This window comes from Schistocerca americana, chromosome X (genome assembly GCF_021461395.2).
Source record: "Schistocerca americana isolate TAMUIC-IGC-003095 chromosome X, iqSchAmer2.1, whole genome shotgun sequence".
NCBI classification, from domain to species: Eukaryota; Metazoa; Arthropoda; class Insecta; order Orthoptera; family Acrididae; genus Schistocerca; species Schistocerca americana.
This window is the reverse complement of record NC_060130.1, coordinates 664,663,208-664,683,588: the sequence shown is the minus strand read 5'-3', so window position 1 is coordinate 664,683,588 and position 20,381 is coordinate 664,663,208. Positions and strand designations below refer to the sequence as shown.

Below are 20,381 nucleotides of genomic sequence, written 5' to 3'. Positions count from 1 at the left end.
TCCTTTGCTACAGCGTTAGCGTTGGATAAGGAGTACTTGTGGTTGGTTGGTTGGTTGGTTTGGGGAAGGAGACCAGACAGCGTGGTCATCGGTCTCATCGGATTAGGGAAGGATTGGGAAGGAAGTCGGCCGTGCCCTTTCAGAGGAACCATCCCGGCATTTGCCTGGAGTGATTTAGGGAAATCACGGAAAACCTAAATCAGGATGGCCGGACGCGGGATTGAACCGTCGTCCTCCCGAATGCGAGTCCAGTGTCTAACCACTGCGCCACCCCGCTCGGTCAGTACTTGTGGTCAATTATCTGCTATATCAGGGTTGCGTAATCATGGTGAAATATATGACATATAAAGGACAGGCGGAAATGTTCATAATGGTGAACAGAAACTAAGATATGAAGACAGTGCACTGCTGGAAGCGAATAAAAACAGACACAATTATCACTGGATAGTGACACTTCTATGGAAGACATGTCAGTATATCATTACTGTATGTGGTCGCGAAGTGAAGAATTTTCCGCAAACATCTGAGCACTTTGTGAAAATCTTGAGCAAGAAACGTGTGGCTTTAAAAATGATGACCAACTAATCAGTAAAGAAACAATGCACGTGAAAGTGAGATTGTACAGTAGAGATGAGCGTAGGGAAGTACAGGTGACGAGGGAATACATCATTAATCAAACAGAAATAGTTAAAATAACGAGTGCAGTAAGCGCCAACGGAAAGGCAGATCGCAATAGAAGTGACTAGGAGGGGTGCAAATTCGCGTATGCGGTCTGTTCGAATATGCAGGGCTAGTGGGAAGGAGGTGCATTACCGGTTTTTTGATCGAGATACGCTCATCGCTCATAGAAGCTGGCTGCCGTCTGTGCGCTGGGTGGGGGATGGGATGAGGGAGGGGTGGAGTGGGGAGGCACAGTCGCCGGCTAAGAGAGCTCAAGCTCTGGAATCGGAATGTTTTGTTTATCCACATGCGAGGGCAAGCCGCCTTCGGCAGCGTGCAGATTGGGGAGAGGACCCGTCACATTTTTTTTTTCCAGTTTTAGATAAAGAAATAATGATAGCCCTCTTTCCACAGCCTCCGTGACATCGAGACAAGCACTTTGGAGCATGCAATGCGGTGCAATTGGAGACATTGAATGAAGTACTAAAAGTTAATATTTTTTAGTACAGTACGCAGATCGACTATTTTTATCCTGATGGTAGCGGCTTAAATATGGAGCATATTAGCGAAGTACATACCTTTCTCTGTAGAAACATTCCACCTTGTTTTTCGTTTTTACAAAATCCAGTATAATCATATAGCATTAGAGGATCTGAAAGTTGTGTAATACACAAAAATTGGTGAGGAGAAGTTCATATCAAGCATAACTCAGGCCTCGTGCACATTTTGTTGTCAAATAAAAATTGTTTATCGCTGAACATCAATGTAGTTTGTTAGATTACCATGAAGGAATGATTGTTTGATAGATATTTTTACGTGATTCTTTCTGACAAAATGTAGCCATTTGTAGAGTGCTAGAAAAAAATTTAAATATTTAAAGCCACATTTTTTATGTGTGTTCCCTGAAAATGTATAAAACGGCAGCGAAACTCATAAGTATGTGTGTTGTCTTAAAAATCGGTAAAATTAGTCACGAAACCAATATTTACATCGTCTTCCTAATATGGGGGAGAACAGTAATGAAACAAATATTTACACATATTTTCTTAAAAAGTGCAGGGAAATCAATGAAATATTAATGAAATGTGTGTCTTCATAAAAATTAGACACGGAACCCTAAATAGCGCCGTATGTTGCCGAAAATAGCGCTGGGTGCCGAACATTTGGAAAAAAACTAGGCCGCAACTGCAGGTTGTTATTCCATGCAGGAAATCTACGATATCCTCTAAATTTCCTGATGCTGTTGCTGCTGTTCCAGTGACGTCCAGATTAAAAATGACAGTTTTGGGATGACCATACATAGACTACTAATGACAGTATCTGTTTTCCATACTCTTATTATTTTCAATATTTTCTCTAAATAGCTGTTCATTATACGAGGGTAATCTTAAAAGTAAGATCTCCTAGAACTCTGTTTGTGTGGCAGTTGGTCACACTGTTGTGAAGAGTGCTTCACGCGCTGTGTGTAAACATGCGCACGCCACGCTGAGGCGCTCAGTCTTGGCTTGGCAGCCGTTGGGAATGGAGCTATCGTTCGATGTTACCGCCAAGTGCGAATTGCGCGCGTTATTCGGTTTTTGAACGCAAAGGGCACTGCGCCGATTGAAATCCATCGCCAATTGACAGAAGTGTATGGTGAGTCGTGCATGGATGTCAAAAATGTTCGTAAGTGGTGTAGAGAGTTTGCAGTTGGTCGGACCGAAATTCACGACGAACACAGGAGCGGGAGAACGTCAATTTCTGAGGAGACAGTGTTGAAGGTTGAGCAAAGCATGCGTGGAGATCGGCGGATCACCCTGGATGATCTCTGCACGTTCGTTCCTGAGGTTTCCCGAAGCACCGCTCACAGAATTTTAACGGAAACATTGAACTACCGAAAAGTGTGCGCAAGATGGGTGCCACGCATGCTGACTGAGGACCACATGCGACAACAAGTTGATGCTTTCCGCACATTTCTTCACCGCCTTGCTGCCGAACAGGACAACTTTCTGGACTCAGTTGTCTTAGGTGACGAAACCTGGGCATACCACTTTACACCTGAGACAAAGCAACAATCACGCCAATGGCGGCATCCTCCTTCGCCAAAGCCACGGAAATTCAAACAAACACAGTCTGCTGGTAATGTCATGACAACCGTTTTTTGAGACTGGAAAGGGGTATTGTTGGTCGACTTTATGCCCACTGGGACCACAATTAACGCTGACAGGTACTGTGAGACTCTGAAAAAACTCAAACGGGCAATTCAGAACCGGAGGAGTGTTGAGCAAGGGTGTACACATTCTCCATGACAACGCTCGCCCACACATCGCTCGGCAAACCGTTGCACTCCTGCAACAGTTTCAGTGGAACATAATCACGCACCCTATGGTCCTGACTTGGCGCCCAGTGACTATCACCTGTTCCTTAGGTTAAAGGAACATTTGGCTAGAAAGCGATTCAGCTCCGACGGCGAGATGAAAGAAGAGATTCATAACTTTCTGAACAGCATGGCGGCGAGCTGGTGTGACATGGGCATACAAAAACTGCCGCAGCATCTACAAAAATACATCGACAGAAACGGTGATTATGTCGAAAAATAGCTAAATGTTCAAGCCGTAAACTGATGTAAATCATTGTAGAAATAAACAGGTCTATGTGCATATAAAAACATAGGAGACCTTATTTTTGGGATTACCCTCCCATATTCTCACATCCACTTGAAGGCATATCATACTAGTTCTGTAGAATTTTACGTGATTTTGGATTGCCTAATCCTTTCAATTTATTTTTTTGCTGAATAAAGTGTGTTAGAGCAAACGCGTAGTTTTTAAAAAATTGGCCATGCGGAGTGGCCGCGCGGTTAGAGGCGCCATGTCACGCATTGCGCGGCCCTCCCGCCTGAGGTTCGAGTCCTCCCTCAGGTATGGGTGTGTGTGTTGTTCTTAGCACAAGTTAGAGTAAGGAGCGTGTACGTCTAAGGACTGATGACCTCAGCAGTTTGATCCCTTAGGAATTCACACACATTTGAACATTAAAAAAAAAAAAGTGCTATGGTATGATCTCTGTCAGTTGTGGCATCAAACTTAAAGTTTCCACTGGAGACTCATTCTTTTGTTTCTGCCATTTTTCTATATTATAGTCCGCCACTGTCATTAACAACTTATGTCCTGATGTTGATTCTACTTGGCATTTGTATTCATTTCTGTCTCGCAATTCTTATATCACTACAAGATGCTATTTGATGCTACTTAACTACTGTGTCTTGAGTATTTAAAGTTGTGTGATCTATTGTCTCTAAGCAAAAAGTGGTAAAAGTAGTTGTGTTTCTGAGCTGCATATTACCACTTCTTTAGACAGATACAATGTAGCAAGTAGGGAGCACAGAAAAATTTCAATACACCCCATGGCATGAAGCCATTGCTGGACTTCCCTTAGTCTTAGGAAAACCTTTTTTAAGTCTATAATAAAAAAAAATACATATTACTACTCATAATACTTACACCGTTACCACTGAAGATTCTCTGATGAAGTGAATCACATCTGTTGACTGACTTTTTGTGTTAAAAGTGAGTTTGGACACTCTGGATGAGTGGTACTGAAGGAGTGTGAACTGCAAGCAACCAAGAGCTGCCATTATGACTGCATTATGTAGGAAAGTGGAACATCCAAAACGAATAGAGAGAAAGCGGAGGGTAGAAATGCTGTTTGAAGTTGAGGATATGATTTTCCCATTGGGTACCTTGCCAACAACACTCGTGGCTCGAACACCAAAACCAACAGGGGACAAAGCACATGTGTATCAGAAACCATATTGCATGCCTATGTATTTGCAGCTGATTATGGAAGATTTTATTAATCAGCAGTTAGCTGATGAAATAATAGAAGAGAACAGTATTCCATAGTGTGCAGAAATCACAGTTCTAACAAAAAATATAGGTATGGTTCTACTGTAATTACTGTCACCTGCACAGCATACCATAATGGATACATACCCCATCCCTAACACTACTGCGACCATTGGTAACTTGGGACATTATTGGCACTTTTTGACTATGGATTTGAGGAGTGGTTACCATCAATTGGAAATTGTTCCCAAAGACTGGCGGAAGACAGCATTTTCGGTACCGTGGGGGCACTATCAGTTCAAGAGAATGCTGTTTGGAGTGAAAAATCCACCTCAAACATTTCAGAGGTTACTGGATAGTGCGTTGAGAGGTCTCAGACCGTGCCAGTGTACAATTCACTTAGACGATATCATTGCATTCTCAAAAGGCGTGGAGCAACAGTGACAATGTATGAAGGAAGTGCTTAAGAGATTGAGGGCTGCACCTCTGACATTGAGCACAGAGCAGTGCCTTTTGCATTAGAAAAGTTCTACATAGTTAGTAGAGATGGAGTAGGAGAGTGCAAGCTGTGTGAGAGTTCCCAGAGCCTATGTCGATTAAAGACTTGCAATCTTTTTTGGAATCTCAAAGTACAACAGATAATTCGTGAAAGGATTTCCTAACATAACATAACCACTCAAGCGGTTGCTAAGGATAGGTTTCAGTTCATATGGACAGAAGAGTGTCAGATGTGTTTGAAGAATTAAACAGTTTTGACATCCAGCGTAGTTCTAGTATTGCCAGACTTTCAGAAGGAGTTTATCCTTTCATGTGACACATCTAATCACGCTTTGCGATGTGTTTTAAGCCAGGACATTAACGGCGAAAAGCATCCTGTAGTTTACACATTGAGACAGCTGAATGCAGCATAGAAGAACTAGTCAGTAACAGAGAGCGAGACGCTGAGCCTCATTTATTGTGCCACGTGTTTTAGGTTTTATCTTTACAGAGAAATATTTCGAGTACTGACCGACCACGCTGCTTTGAAGTGATTGTTGCAACTGAAGAACACGTCTAGCAGGCTGACGAGATGGGCCCCGAGACTTAACGAATTCGACTACAAAGTACGTCATAAGCCAGGGAAGAAGCACAGAAGTGCAGATGCATTAAGCAGGAAGGTAGTAGGGTTGAAAGTTCCAGGTCATGGTCTTGCAGAGTGGCAGGCAGCACAGGGTGCTGGTACTGACTGTAATCAGTACATGATGCAATAGCAATTTACCACATTTGACAAATTGTTGTGCAAGGAAACGAAGCTAGGGCTATGCATACACATACCAGTGAAGTTTAAGGAGTAGATTCTAAAGGAAGCACATGATCTAATGTTATCTGATCGTGGAGGGTACAGAACAACAAATAGGAGAATGGCTGAGAGACCCTGGTCTTTTTTTGAGTCATCATTCTTCTAACTGGTTTGATGTGACCTATCGCGAATTCCTCTCCTCTGCCATCCTCTTCATCTAAGAGTAGCACTTGCAACCTGTGTGCTCAATTAGTTGCTGGATGTATTCCAATCTGCAGTTTTTTGCCCTCTACAACTTCCTCTAAGTACCCTGGAAGTCATTCCCTGTTGTATTAATAGATGTCGTATCATCCTGTCCCTTCTTCTTGTCAGTGTTCTCCATATATTCCTTTTCTCTCCTATTCTGCGCAAAACCTCCTCATCTCATACCTTGTCAGCCCACATAATTATTAACACTCCTCTACAGCACCACATCTCAAATGCTTCGATTCTCTTCTGTTCCGGTTTGCCCACAGTCCATGTTTCACTACCATATAATGCTGTGCTCCAAACGTACATTCTCAGAAATTTCTTCCTCAGATTAAGGCCTATGTTTGATATTAGTAGATTTCTCTTGACCAGGAATGCCCTTTTTGCCATTGCTAGTCTGCTTTTGATGTCCTCCTTGCCCCATCCATAGCTGGTTATTTTGCTGCCCAGGTAGCAGAATTCCTTAACTTCATCTACTTTGTGATCATCAATCCTGATGTTAATTTTCTCGCTGTTCTCATTTCTGTTACTTCTCATTATTGTCGTATTTCTTCGATTTACCAGCAATCCATATTCTCTACTCATTAGATTGTGCGTTCCATTCAGCAGGTGAGGTAATTCTTCCTCACTTTCACTGAGGATAGCAATGTCACCAGCGAATCACATCATTGACATCCTTTCCTCTTGAATTTTAATCCCACTCCTGAACCTGTTTTTATTGCCATCATTGCTTCTTCGATGTACAGATTAAACAGTAGGGGCGAAAGACTACATGCCTGTCTTACACCCTTTCTAATCCAAGCACTTAGTTCTTGGCCGTCCACTCTTATTATTCTCTCTTGGCTCTTCTACATATTGTATATTACCTGTCTCTCCTTATAGCTTACCCTATTTTTCTCAGAATTTCGAACATCTTGCACCATTTTACATTGTCAAACGCTTTTTCGGGGTTGACAAAACCTATGAACATGTCATGCTTTTCTTTACTCTTGCTTCCACTATAAACAGCAACGTCAGAGTTGCCTCTCTGGTGCCTTTACGTTTCCTAAAGGCAAACTAATCGTCATCTAACACTTCCTCAATTTTCTTTTACATTCTTCTGTATGTTATTCTTGTCAGCAACTTGGAAGCATGAGCTCTTAAGCTGATTGTGCCATAATTCTCACACTAGTCAACTTCTGCGGTCTTTGGAATTGGGTGGATGACATTTTTTCGAAAGTCAGATGGTATGTCGCCAGACTCACACATTCTATACACCAACATGAATAGTCGTTTTGTTGCTACTTCCCCCAACTATTTTAGAAATTCTGATGGAATGTTGTCTATCCCTTCTGCCTTATTTTATCTTAAGTTCTCCAAAGGTTTCTTAAATTCTGTTTCTAATACTCGATCCCCTATCTCTTCTAAATCGACTCCTGTTTCTTCTTCTATCACATCAAACAAATCTTCCCCCTGATAGAGGTCTTCAATGTAACTTTTCCACATATCCGCACTCTCCTCCGCATTTAACAGTGGAATTCCCGTTGCACCCTTAACGTAATCACCCATGCTTCTGATTTCACCGAATGATGTTTTTACTTTCCAATATGTTGAGTCAGTCCTTCCGACAATCATTTCTTTTTCGATTTCTTCACATTATTCCTGCAGCCATTTAATATTAGCTTCCGTGCACTTCCTATTTATTTACCTCAGCGACTTATATTTCTGTATTCCTGAATATAGCTGAGCATTTTTGTACCTTTTTCTTTCGTCGATTAACCGAAGTATTTCTTCTGTTTCCCATGGCTTCTTTGTAGTTACCTTCTTTGTACCTATGTTTTTCTTTCCAGCTTCTGTGATTGCTCTTTTTATATATGTCCATTCCTCTTCAACTGTACTGCTTACTGGGCTATTACTTATTGCTGTATCTATAGTCTTAGAGAACTTCCAGCAGATCTCATCGTTCCTTAGTACTTCCATATCAGATTTCTTTCCCCAAGCTGTTGATTCTTCCTGAATAATCTCTTAAACTTCAGCCTGCTCTTCATCACCACTGAATTGTGCTCTGAATCTATATCTGCTGCCGGGTACACCTTACGATCCAGAGAAGTTGTAATGAAATCCAGACCTTTAGCTGTGGCATAACAAAAGTGGCGTCACTCATTCAACTGCAGTATGTCACTAGCTGTGCGACACTTTTGTTGCGTGAGTGAGCCTAGCTTAGGAGGGATGACAAAGCTCATAGTAGTGTGCAAGTTTGTAAACGATTTACAGAAAAAGGAATACTTATGTAAAAGTATGCTTTGTTAGTGTCTTGTCATCATTGCTGAAATGGTTTCATACAACATATTATCTCACTTTTAAGGATTGTTCACGTCTACAGTAATTGCAAATCAAATACTTACCCGTCTGATATTATTTCTCTTGCATTACATTATTTTGGAATACTGACATAAGAAATGGAAGAGCATTCTGAAAGCGTAAGAATTTACAGCGACGCCACTTAATAGCTGTAAAGGCTCGTGGTATTAGAAAATTAAAAGCTATTAATTTTTAGTGAAATGGCGAGAAATTGCATCACTCGAGCAACGACAATGGAATTTGGCTCTAAGTAGTTTCTCTGTCGCCACTTAAGAAGCGCCAGTTTAGTTGCACATTGGAAATGTTTCAGTTATTGCGCTATATCTTGTACTGATAGTCTTTGAGACGGCCAGCACCTTGTGGGTTGGGCAACAAATTTTTCTCAAACAGTGCAAGCTCTTTGAAGCCGATGACGTTAACGACAACAGATTTGTAGTTTCAACTTGACGTGGCACGTGTTTGTTAATTCTTGGCTTTAATGCTGCACAAGTGTTAAAGAATAAGTACTGTGTAACAGTATTTACGGAATAAGAGTTCGATTTTAATATATCATTACAATCATGGGACTGACAATATCAAGTGTTTTGACAAGACTCTTTGGGAAGAAGCAGATGAGAATTTTGATGGGTAAGGCTATAATGTGATGTTAAAAGTACACACACACTAATTGTGATACAGTGGATCTTCATATTTTGATATGCTGACTCTCTATTGAAGTTTTCTGTCGTAGCCTGTTTTGGTCGCTTGCCCAATCTTACGTGTGTAACAGAAAAACCTCTGTATTTCTGTCATGGAATGTAATACTTCACTTGCCAGTGCATTTGCTTTGATTCTTGTTTGTATAGTGGTAATGTTTTCAGCAGTACTCAGGTGCTTTCCAAGTGTTCGTCGTAGTTTGCCCTTTGCATCCACCGAAATCCCGCCGAGTTAATGCTTGGGTGTTGGAATTTGTATCGTTTTAGTATTTATGATTACGTGTTCCATATCGTGTGACTCGTGTTATACTGTTGTTTCCTTTGGTATTTTGTAGCTTTACCACATCCTCAGTCGTCTGATGTCAGTTTTCTGTTCGTTATGATTGTGTTTGACAATGGTTATACAAGAAAACTTTTTTACATGCGTCAAGTACTGATCAAGGAATGAGGTTGTGGTAAATGCCGGTTTACAAATGAAAGTTCATTTCACTCAGAAAACATTGCTATGTGCTTGACATTATTAAACTGATTATTTTAATTTTAAGTCGTGCTTCTACAACAAAATTTGATTAATGTAATTCAGCCATGTACAAACCATCTTCTTGGAAATTCAGCTTTGGAATAGTCTGGTAACTTTCTAAGCAGGCTTTCATGGGATAGTTAACAGATGTATGGCAATTTGTGCTGCTCATCTTTGTATCTATTTGACATCGCCTGTTCTAACCCATGTGATACAGGTCTCACACACATCAATATTGTAAGGTGGGTTGCATGAATGTTTTGCAAACAATCACCTCTGTAGACTGGCTGCATTTCCCTGGTGTTCACCACAAATGAACTGCATTATGGCACCTGCTGTACTTACAACAGAGACTATATTATTGTTCTGTTTCTTACCTCTACAGATTGTTACAGTTTGGGTTAACAGATTCCAACAGTGGCTCACTGGTAATGTAGTCATAGTTAACAACCAAACTGTAAAAAATATGCACCAAACTGTGATGCCACAGCAGCCACTAGTTTCAAAAATTCCTCTTGGACTCCTAATTCTGTGTCGCATGAGAAAAGTCTGCGATTGCTATTAATATTATTCCCTGTGAACTAGAACATGTGCTCAGATATGCTATAATTTTTTTTCTTTCTTCCCCAGTGAACTGTTAAGTGGGGGACTAAAAGTTTAGTTGTTTGTGATGTCACCTCTGTTTAATTATTTGAATTTTATTGTCAGTTAAGGTGACACTTATCATTTAAAATAGGCTTAAATTGTTTGTGTGCGGAGGGATGAGGGCAAAAACTTAGCATTGGGATCTGAACATCACATTAAACTATAGTCAGCTTATAACTGGAGTGAGCTGTTTCTCAGGTGGGTAGGAAAGGGCATATAATCCTAGCATTCTAACCCTGTTCAGAATGTCATTTGTGCAGGAACTGATTTCAATATTAAAATATTTGATATTTATTTAGAATATGTAATGGAGGAGAAACCAGTGTCAGGTTGAAGTTGTCATATGATTTATTTATATATCTGAAATGAAAAACTTTACGTAGGGTCACATTTGATTAATGACAATTTTGTGGTGTAGTGGTTTGCATACTGGACTGTCGTTCAAGTGGAGTGAAGTTTAAATATGTGCCATGTCTAGAGTTTCTCTGAGACAACTAGATCCATTAATGTGACTGTTGAGATAGTAGTTTGGAAAAGCTATGGCTGATTGCAGACTTGCTCTGTGTCCGGTCAGAGATTGGGCACTGTCCCTGCAACCTCATTGACATGGTGTTATACTTTGACCTTCCTTCTTCCAGTTACAATTTTTCATTTTCCATGTGTTAATTCATAAGTATTACATTAAGTCTTAAAAAGAGGTTAGTGCTCTGCTGTTGCGTATGGCTGCAGCTGCACAGATGTGTTTCTCACAGGTGGCAAAACAAAAGTTTTTGTAGAACTTGCTGTGTTTTGGTTATTTGTGGCATATGATTACTAGCCCAAATAGATCATATAGTTGCTACGCAGAGGTGATGCACACAGGCACAGCAATGTATTGGCTGTCAAATACACCATACAGCTTTTTAATGTTTATTTTGCAAGTCCTTTTGAAGTACACATTTGATAATGACTTTCTGGTGATGCAGATCTTGTCCTTAACCATTCATCCATTAGGCCCGTTAATGTGTTGCTTTTATATTTAGTGATTTATTACAAAATAGATACATGTTTCACTGACCTTCAAAGTAGTCACAAGCATTGTGTATAACCCTTTGCCAGCGATGTGGAAGTCATATGATACTCTTAGCAGTACCAGTTGTGTAGACAGTTTGAGCGGCACGGTCTATTGCCCGACGAATTTGTAGTAGTTCTGAAGCAAATGCCGTGAAGTGTTTCTTTCAGTTTAGAAATTGAGTTGAACTCAGTCAGGGGAGTGGAGTAGGTGGTATAGCACTTAGCAGCCCCATCAGTCAAACAAATCAGTAACAGCTTGCACTGTACGTGCGTGAACATTGTCCTGCAAAATGATGGTCAGGTCCTGCAGAAAGTGTCATCACTTGTGTCTCGAAGCTGGTCATAGGTTGTATTCCAAAAATAAACAGCATAGAGACAGAAGTGATAACACTTTCTGCAGGACCTGACCATCACTTTTGCAGGACAATGCTCATGCATGTACAGTGAAAGCTGTTACTGATTTGTTTGACTGATGGGGCTGCTTAAGTGCTATACCACCTGCTGCACTCCCCTGACATAAGCCCTCGATTTCTAAACTGAAGGAAACACTTCACAGCATTGCTTCAGAACTGCTACAAATTTGTCGGGCAATAGACTACGCTGCTCGAACTGTCAACACAACTGGCACTGCTAAGAGTATCCTACGGCTTCCAAATCACTGGCAACTGGTTACATACATTGCTGGTGACTACTTGAAGGTCAGTAAAACTTTGAAACATGTTTCAATTTCGTACAAGCTGTAAATAAATAGTTGCCACTATTAAAGTTCCAACCCTCATATTTGCATATGTTTTTCTTTAATATTATGATTAAAACAAATTTTACTAAATATCATTTTATACCATCTTTCATTTTATGCTTTTTATTGATTACACAGTTGGATATTGTCTGTCAGAATACACTTCTTGTTAACTGTCCAGACTCTCGGGTCAGAGGAAACTTAACATCACATCATGCAATAAATCTCCCTGACCTGGGAGTCTTCTTCAAACTCTCCACATTTCCTAAACCTCACCAGTCCTTTGATGGACCCCTCTTTCTTCCCCTTCAGCCCTTCTTCCAGAATAAAAGGCAACTGGCTCAGAAAGCTCCCAGATTTCTGTATGTTTTTCCCCTGCTGCTGCTTTGTGAATAGACTTATCTGTCCAGTTACATTAGATCTTCAAAAATTGATTATTTTTGTTTATTAATGAATATAGTTTGATTAAAAGTACTTGATATTTGAAACTTAATCCCATAGAACCTAATTCCACCAATCAGAAAGTCTGAATGTCACCTGCAAATGCCAGTGCTTCGTAACAAGATATCAGTTAAGTTCAGTGTGTCAGGATAGTGTTGTGTACCTGTCTAATTCGTTATCAAGCTCTGCTGGCAGCCAATTTAACTACTGCTGGTCACAGTGCCCAAAACTTTATCCCTCTATTCACAGCATGCTTGGTCTTGTAAGATCCTTGACTTCCAATGTGGTAACACTGTAATACCCTGTGACAAACAGCAAATAACAAATGGTTTTAATCAGAGTTAAGCTATTCATGATTAACATTTTAAGCTATTCATGATTAACATTTCCTCCCACCATGGACCTTGCCGTTGGTGGGGAGGCTTGCGTGCCTCAGCCATACAGATAGCTGTACCGTAGGTGCAACCACAACAGAGGGATATCTGTTGAGAGGCCAGACAAACGTGTGGTTCCTGAAGAGGGGCAGCAGCCTTTTCAGCAGTTGCAGGGGCAACAGTCTGGATGATTGACTGATCTGGCCTTGTAACACTAACCAAAACGGCCTTGCTGTGCTGGTACTGCAAGGGGAAACTACGGCCGTAATTTTTCCCGAGGGCATGCAGCTTTACTGTATGGTTAAATGATGATGGCATCCTCTTGGGTAAAATATTCCGGAGGTAAAATAGTCCCCCATTCGGATCTCCGGGTAGGGACTACTCAGGATGACGTCATTACCAGGAGAAAGAAAACTGGCGTTCTACGGATCGGAGCGTGGAATGCCCGATTCCTTAATTGGGCAGGTAGGTTAGAAAATTTAAAAAGGGAAATGGGTAGGTTAAAGTTAGATATAGTGGGAATCAGTGAAGTTTGGTGGCAGGAGGAACAAGACTTTTGGTCAGGCGAATACAGGGTTATAAATACAAAATCAAATAGGGGTAATGCAGGAGTAGGTTTAATAATGAATAAAAAAATAGGAGTGCGGGTAAGCTCTTCTGAAAGTATTTATGCGGAGTGTAGCCTTTCATGGAAGTGAAACATGGACGATAAATAGTTTAGACAAGAAGAGAATAGATGCTTTTGAAATTCTACAGAAGAATGCTGAAGATTAGATGGGCAGATCGCGTAACTAATGAGGAGGTATTGAATAGAATTGGGGAGAAGAGAAGTTTGTGGCACAACTTGACAAGAAGAAGGGACCAGTTGGTAGGACACACAAGGGATCACAAATTTAGCATTGGAAGGTAAAAATCGTAGGAGGAGACCAAGAGATGAATACACTAAGCAGATTCAGAAGGATGTAGGTTGCAGTAGGTACTGGGAGATGAAGACGCTTGCACAGGATAGAGTAGCATGGAGAGCTGCATCAAACCAGTCTCAGGACTGAAGACCACAACAACAACGATTAACATTTAAAAACTGTTACCTTTACAAATATGTGGCATTAACAATGTGTGGAACTATGAAATGACGGAGGTTAAATTGCATGTAAAGCAAAGATTTGTTGACTGAATCCATGAGAGCTGTAATTTTTATGTGGAAGATTAATATTATAAAACACAAACGGGGAATACTGAAGATTATGCTACCTGGTACCTCTCGTCACGTTTTACCTGTGACGTCATCAAGATGGTGGATACCTCTATTTAAAGCTTGTACAATATGGTGACCATGTCACGCATTACACATGTTAACATACACAAATACAACAAAAAATATTTCATTACAGAAATAACAAGAAACTAATGGGGCAAGTGCAGCGATCAGGGGGCTTTGGGTGTGGATGAACTAAATATATGACTATCCTAATAACGGAGATAAACCAAAACAAATACTAATCCAAAAATCAACCAAACAATAACCTTGGCAATCAATGAAACCACAATATGAAGTAACCTAAAGAAAGAGGCAGAAAACGAAAAATGGGTATTCTGGACACCAATGTTCCTTGTGGAGCTGCCATTTGTGGCTAGAGCAGATAACGCAGTATAATTGTTGTTAGAGAAGAGAACATTTGCTTTTGAAAATGTTTATTGTTGTGAAGTTAATTTGCATACCTTCTGAGTTGAAAATTGTCTTTGTAAGTTCCAAAATAAAATGTTGATGCATAAGACAGAGATTGTTCATTTAGTTTGAGTAATATGGTACACCTTCAGAAATGTTCATACCTGCACAATGTAAATTCTTGGCAGTAAAACCTGATGCATCACTGCCACATCTGCTAGTGAAGCATCTGGATGAATGGTTACATATGTAGTGCATACTACTAGTATTGTCTTACTATTAGTATTGTCTTTATGTAGTGAAAGTTATTTCGGTATGTGAGTCATTTACTAACAATTAGTGTTGAGGATATTAAAAAATCTTGCGCTTAACTTAGTTTTCGTGACATTTTAATCTTTACCGTATCCTGATGGAACAATAAACATTTCAAACAGAAACTGTGTAATGTATCACGTGAAAATCACTAGTAACTCATCACCTGCAAATTTGTGCCATTTCATATGCCGGCAGGTGAAACAAACTGGCCAGAAAAGCTCACTAGACAGGCTATTCCATCCACATCACCCCCTTACACTTGTGCTTAAATGATTGAAAGGCAGGGAAGGGTTACCTACTATTTTAAGCAAAACATACAGCTTTTTGTTCCCCAGATACCTTTGGGGCAAGCAGAATTTCGTTAATGAAAAGGCCTTTTTCCTTTCAGTGTGAGAGACAATTTACTGTACGAAGCATTACCCAAACATCACACAAATTGCAAGAAGAATCAGTGCGGCCACATTCTCTATAGCATACTTTGTCGTAATTTTACCTTTCACTGCTTCAAACCAAATCAATATTTCAACTGATGGAGCGATAAGGAATAGAAAAGTGAACAATAAAAAAATTTCCAGTAATAATGAAAATATTTGTTTCAGTGTGCACTTTTAAGGGAAAAATTGTACATTATAACTTTACAAAAGTTCCAAGTAGAGAACGACACTTGTTTGCACCTTTAAGGAATAGCAGTGGAACTGCAATTTGTCGTGTAATACTGGTGACAGCACAAGAAGCTATAACTTATCTGGTCTTTCAGTACTGGGACATTTGATGAAACATTTCAGTTAACTCAGTATTTTTGATAAATGGCGGGGTTCATGATCATGATGTATTTAATAAAATTTGAAATAGATTTTATGAATTCAGTTTTACCCAGAGTGTTTATTTACAGACAATCCCAAATAACAATGTGGTATCAGGCTTACATCTCCTGGAGATGACTAATGTAACTGCTGTATGAAATGTGAAATCTTATGGGACTTAACTGCTAAGGTCATCAGTCATAACTGCTGTAATTGTTGCTGTTTGAGATTTGTAATTTTAACAGTTGGTCAGATAAAAATCCATTAGTTGTGGCAAAGTAATATGTTGTCTAACAATGCACAAAATTATCCACAGTTCAAAACAACATAGAAGACTGGAGATTAGTAGTTACTTGAGCAGCACTTCCAACCTTGAATAGTTCAGTTCTGGCATAAATCTTTTCTCATGCCAGTCTAAAAGCTTATGAAGTTGACACTTACATGGGAAATACATTTATCTCTTGAAAATATTTTTACATCACCATGGATACAGTTCTTTCAGTTGAAGCCCAGAGAAAAGGTAGCTAACCTCTAGGATCAAAGTATCTTGTGCCAGGAAGTTGTAGCAGAAAACACAGGGACAAGAAATGGACCATCAAAAGTAGATGGATTGACTTTGGCCAGCATTGCATAATCCTCCATCAGGCATGAGTTTTCCCAACACAACTGTTAGAGAGACTGCAAAAATCATTGGTTCATACATAAGTAGTAACTTTTTTGTCTGTTTCAGCCAAAACAAGTATACTGGAAACACATACTGACATGATAGCAGTCTCCTTTATGTTCCAGCAAGCTGTGTTTCAAATCTGAAAATAGCAGAGTCTCAGTGTACTATATTATGCTGTGATATTACTGCCACATTAATTACAGAAAAACTACATTTATGACCAAAAGTGTCACCCACAAACGTAAGGAGAACTGCTACCAAAGTTGTTGTAATTTAACCAAACTAAAAAAAAACATGTCTTTTAAAAACCTGTTTAGACACCAAAAACCCAACTATGTTTTATTATAAAAATTTAATCAACATACAAAATGTTAAGCTTTTTTGCAATATAAGAAACACAGTTAAATAACATTTACACTTCCAGAAAAAACTCTAACTTTATGTAGAATCATAATGACTGTAAAATACAGTTTACTCCTTGTTGGAGGAATGCAGAAATTTATAGATCTTTTTGCCCGTTTCACTGGTCTTTTCTCTCCTAAATTATTTCTTAATTTTGAGCAAACTAGCCATACGTGGAGAAGATTCTCTCAAGGGATACAGTGCTGGCAGGACAAGAAATGGCACACTAATAAAGTATTCATAAGAATGGGTTAGTGTTTTGAATAAATTAATCATAGAAATTTAAATTGAACTGTTAAATCATAATACAAAAATATTACCCACTGTGTGCTTTTTAAAATATCCAGGTTTTTCTCAACCCTGAATACTACTAACAAATTATGTGCTGTTTAAATTATAAAAATATGAGCTGTGTTGTAGATGGTATTGGTTATCACAGAAAAAGAAATGAAGATCAGGTAAATTAATTTATTCAAATCATTCACTTCATATGACAATGACTATGGTAGATGTAAATACTGTGCAATGCTTACTATCCTGATTACATGTCTTAGTTTTACTGGTGTAAGATGAATATTACTAGTTTCATGGACTTTTGAAAACAAGTGTTCTTACTGGTAACGGGTAGTTAAGCTCTTGGAATATAAACCCTCAAACAATTCCATAGCCGTTCAAGTAGAAATTTGAAGTCCAGCATATATTGGTTTCCACAGCTTCTTGCTGTTGCAACTCAGTGTCTCTCTCAAGTGTACCATCTTGTCTAAACTGTTCCTACAGATAAATTCTACTTTATTTCTACTTACAGTTATTTCATACCACTTAATAAAATTATTAATAAATGAAATTATTAGAACCTATTTCGGAATAAGTCCTGCTAATGCATCATTTGTAAAGCTGAAGCCACATTATGATTTAACAAGTGTCTAGTCTTTTATGGTATATTTATAATTTTTACTTTTGGACCATCTACCGACAACTGAATGAAACAAAATTTTCGTGCCATATGTGTTTCGCCTTTATTCTCTGCAAGGCATCTTCAGTGGCCTGGAATATTTACATATTTTTACTATTTAGTTTACATTTTGAGGCAATGTATGTAAAGGTTATAAACAGTTCTGATTGGTGGTTATTTTATGATGCAGTAATATTTTAAATTCTACTTACAGTTTCAATGTTGGATGGTCCAAAAGTAAAAATTGTCAATATACCGTAATATTAAAAGCAACTGAGGAAGACAGGACTACAAAATTTGAAGTAGTTCCTAACCAGTGGAACTCCAGTCATTTCAAATTAATCTCTATAGCTGACAAACTTGGAACCAGTACAGGTACACCCCAACCCTAAAGTCTGACTAAAGTTTCTACATCTCTCAGTGAAACAGTGTTGTGACTCGAAGTATTTTTGTTTTGTGACAACAAACAATTTGTAATGTTCTTTAAAATGCGAGGTACACCAGCAGAAAAATACAAATTATCTGTAGACAGACACGAGTTTTTAATTTTACATTTCACCTGGTTCGGAATTGAATTAATAATTCTCCACATGCCAACATCGATAGTACCTGTATCACATTAAAAACACTTGACTATTATACCTTCACTATACAAATATTTGATTGCTTTCCACAGGGTGTTCCAAAGTTTATGTGGGTCTTTAGGGTTCCCAGTTAAAAAATGTGCCACAACCTGCTTTCATTGCACTGTGAAACCTCATACCACAAAAACTAAAGCATGGCTGGCAAGCTGCAGCTCTGATTGACTGCGTAACTCTTCAATCACAAATTCCATATGTCTTTTTAAACCTTTGTCGTATTGAACAAAAGACCCCATGGACATTTCATCCAATGACTGTACACACAGTTTTCGTTGCACATCTTCAGATTGGAACTTCTCACTTGACCACTCAATAATATGCAGAATATCAGGTGCAAACTTGCAGGCTTCAGTCCTCCTCAGTGGTCTTGCTGATGGCAGTGCATAATTGATGCTCCTTACAAATTCACAACACTTTGTACCAACAGTGCATTTCACGTTTAGAGCAAATCTTAGTGTCATTTGATCATTTAAAAGGATTTGATTCAGAAAATATTTCCAAGTACTTAATTTGATCTGGGTGCAAAAATGTCTTAAGCTTGCTCTCCATTTATGCTATCTTCCCTTTCATTTGCTTCATCTGTGAAGAGAGAGTAATATTTTATGTAGGCCTACACTCCAAACACACATGAACAATACCCATTTCTCATTAGTGGGTTTAATTAATGATGAAAGTGAAATCAATATAAAATCTCATCTCTGCCTCAGACACTTCAGTGGCTGAAAATATAATTATGAAACTCCATTATTTCACAGCTAAAAATGTTCAGTTAAAGACTAGACGAGAAATAGCCTTTCCAGTAACCATTTTACCAGCATTACACGTATGTTGCTCTCAACAATTTGTGTATCAATTGATCTTAGCTGTTACTGTTGAAGTTACTTCATTTTACCAGTGAAAATTCAGCGACTGGGATGTGCTCAGCTGTGAAACCAATTTTGCTTTTTACAACATTCATAATTACAAAATTGCTATCATTCAGTTTCTTCTTCATGTGAAAGATTTCACTGATTGAATTACAAAGCAGCAAACCGTACAGATCCATGTTTGCAACAGAATGCATGCTAGTACAGTTCTGAGAATCAATGGAAACTACAGCATGCCTACTGCACATTTGTAAAATTTAACTCTTGTCCCAATTTGCTCACCACTAATTTCGTACCCTCATAAACTAGCATTAGTTCAGGCTACACAAATGATGATGAGAACCGATCGTACATTGGTAGCTTAAGTTCAACAATCAAAATAATAATTAACAGCTGCATTCCAACAGAAACATGGATGCATGAAAACTGGAAAACATTGATGTATATCTCACCTTTTTTGAACATCTGCTTTGGTTACTAGCCTTGATTTTGGCTATTTCTGTTTGGAAGAGACAGATTTCCGTGAATTTGGGAAGGAATTTGATTCCATTTGGACAATCTTCTTCCATCAGCTCTAATCAGCTCAAATTGTGAATCCTCAAAGTGAAGCATGAAGAACTCAAAACATATAGACACACACACACACACACACACACACACACACACACACACACACACTGTGTAGAAAATACTTTCTGAGTCAGTGATCAATAGAGTAATCTTTGCACACTTAAGAATTCGTCACACTTGGATGTAGATTGCACAATACTTTTTCATCTCATCCCAAAGTGACTATTCAGATATGGTTGATGGAAGAAATGGTTGCCTCCAGACTTTGATTGGCATAGGAATGATGGATGGTAGGGTATCATTCCTGTTACCAGATGGTGTGCAAGTGCCCTGTTTCATATTGTAACCACCTTATATTGCATTGTGTAATGATGATGTAAGCCTTTGTTATTAGTGATCTGTCTGTCAGATTGAGAGGAATATTGCATGTACTAGCAGCAGGTTCCACACACACACACACACACACACACACACACACACACACACACACACACACTACATGTTCTCTCATTGTAGTATAATCTACATTTACTCATTACATTTGGCTATATTGAAACTTTTTCACATTCACGATTCACAAAGGAAAGCTGGCAATACTTCTCAAGAAAGGAAACTGTTCCGATTAAATGGCTGAACCTTCCCTCAGCATTTTCAACACATCTTTATTTTTAGATTTCAAG

General features: G+C 39.0%; 1 protein-coding gene across 1 annotated transcript in view; it reads left to right on the top strand.

The window, feature by feature from the left end:
• The first annotated feature begins 8,717 nt into the window (after positions 1–8,717).
• Positions 8,718–20,381, top strand: part of LOC124555339 (ADP-ribosylation factor 2) — a 41,690-nt gene continuing 30,026 nt past the window's right edge. Inside the window, exon 1 of the mRNA XM_047129218.1 lies at positions 8,718–8,979. Coding sequence (XP_046985174.1) covers positions 8,913–8,979 — 67 coding nt within the window. The 5' untranslated portion in view covers positions 8,718–8,912. The remainder of the gene's footprint in view (positions 8,980–20,381) is intronic.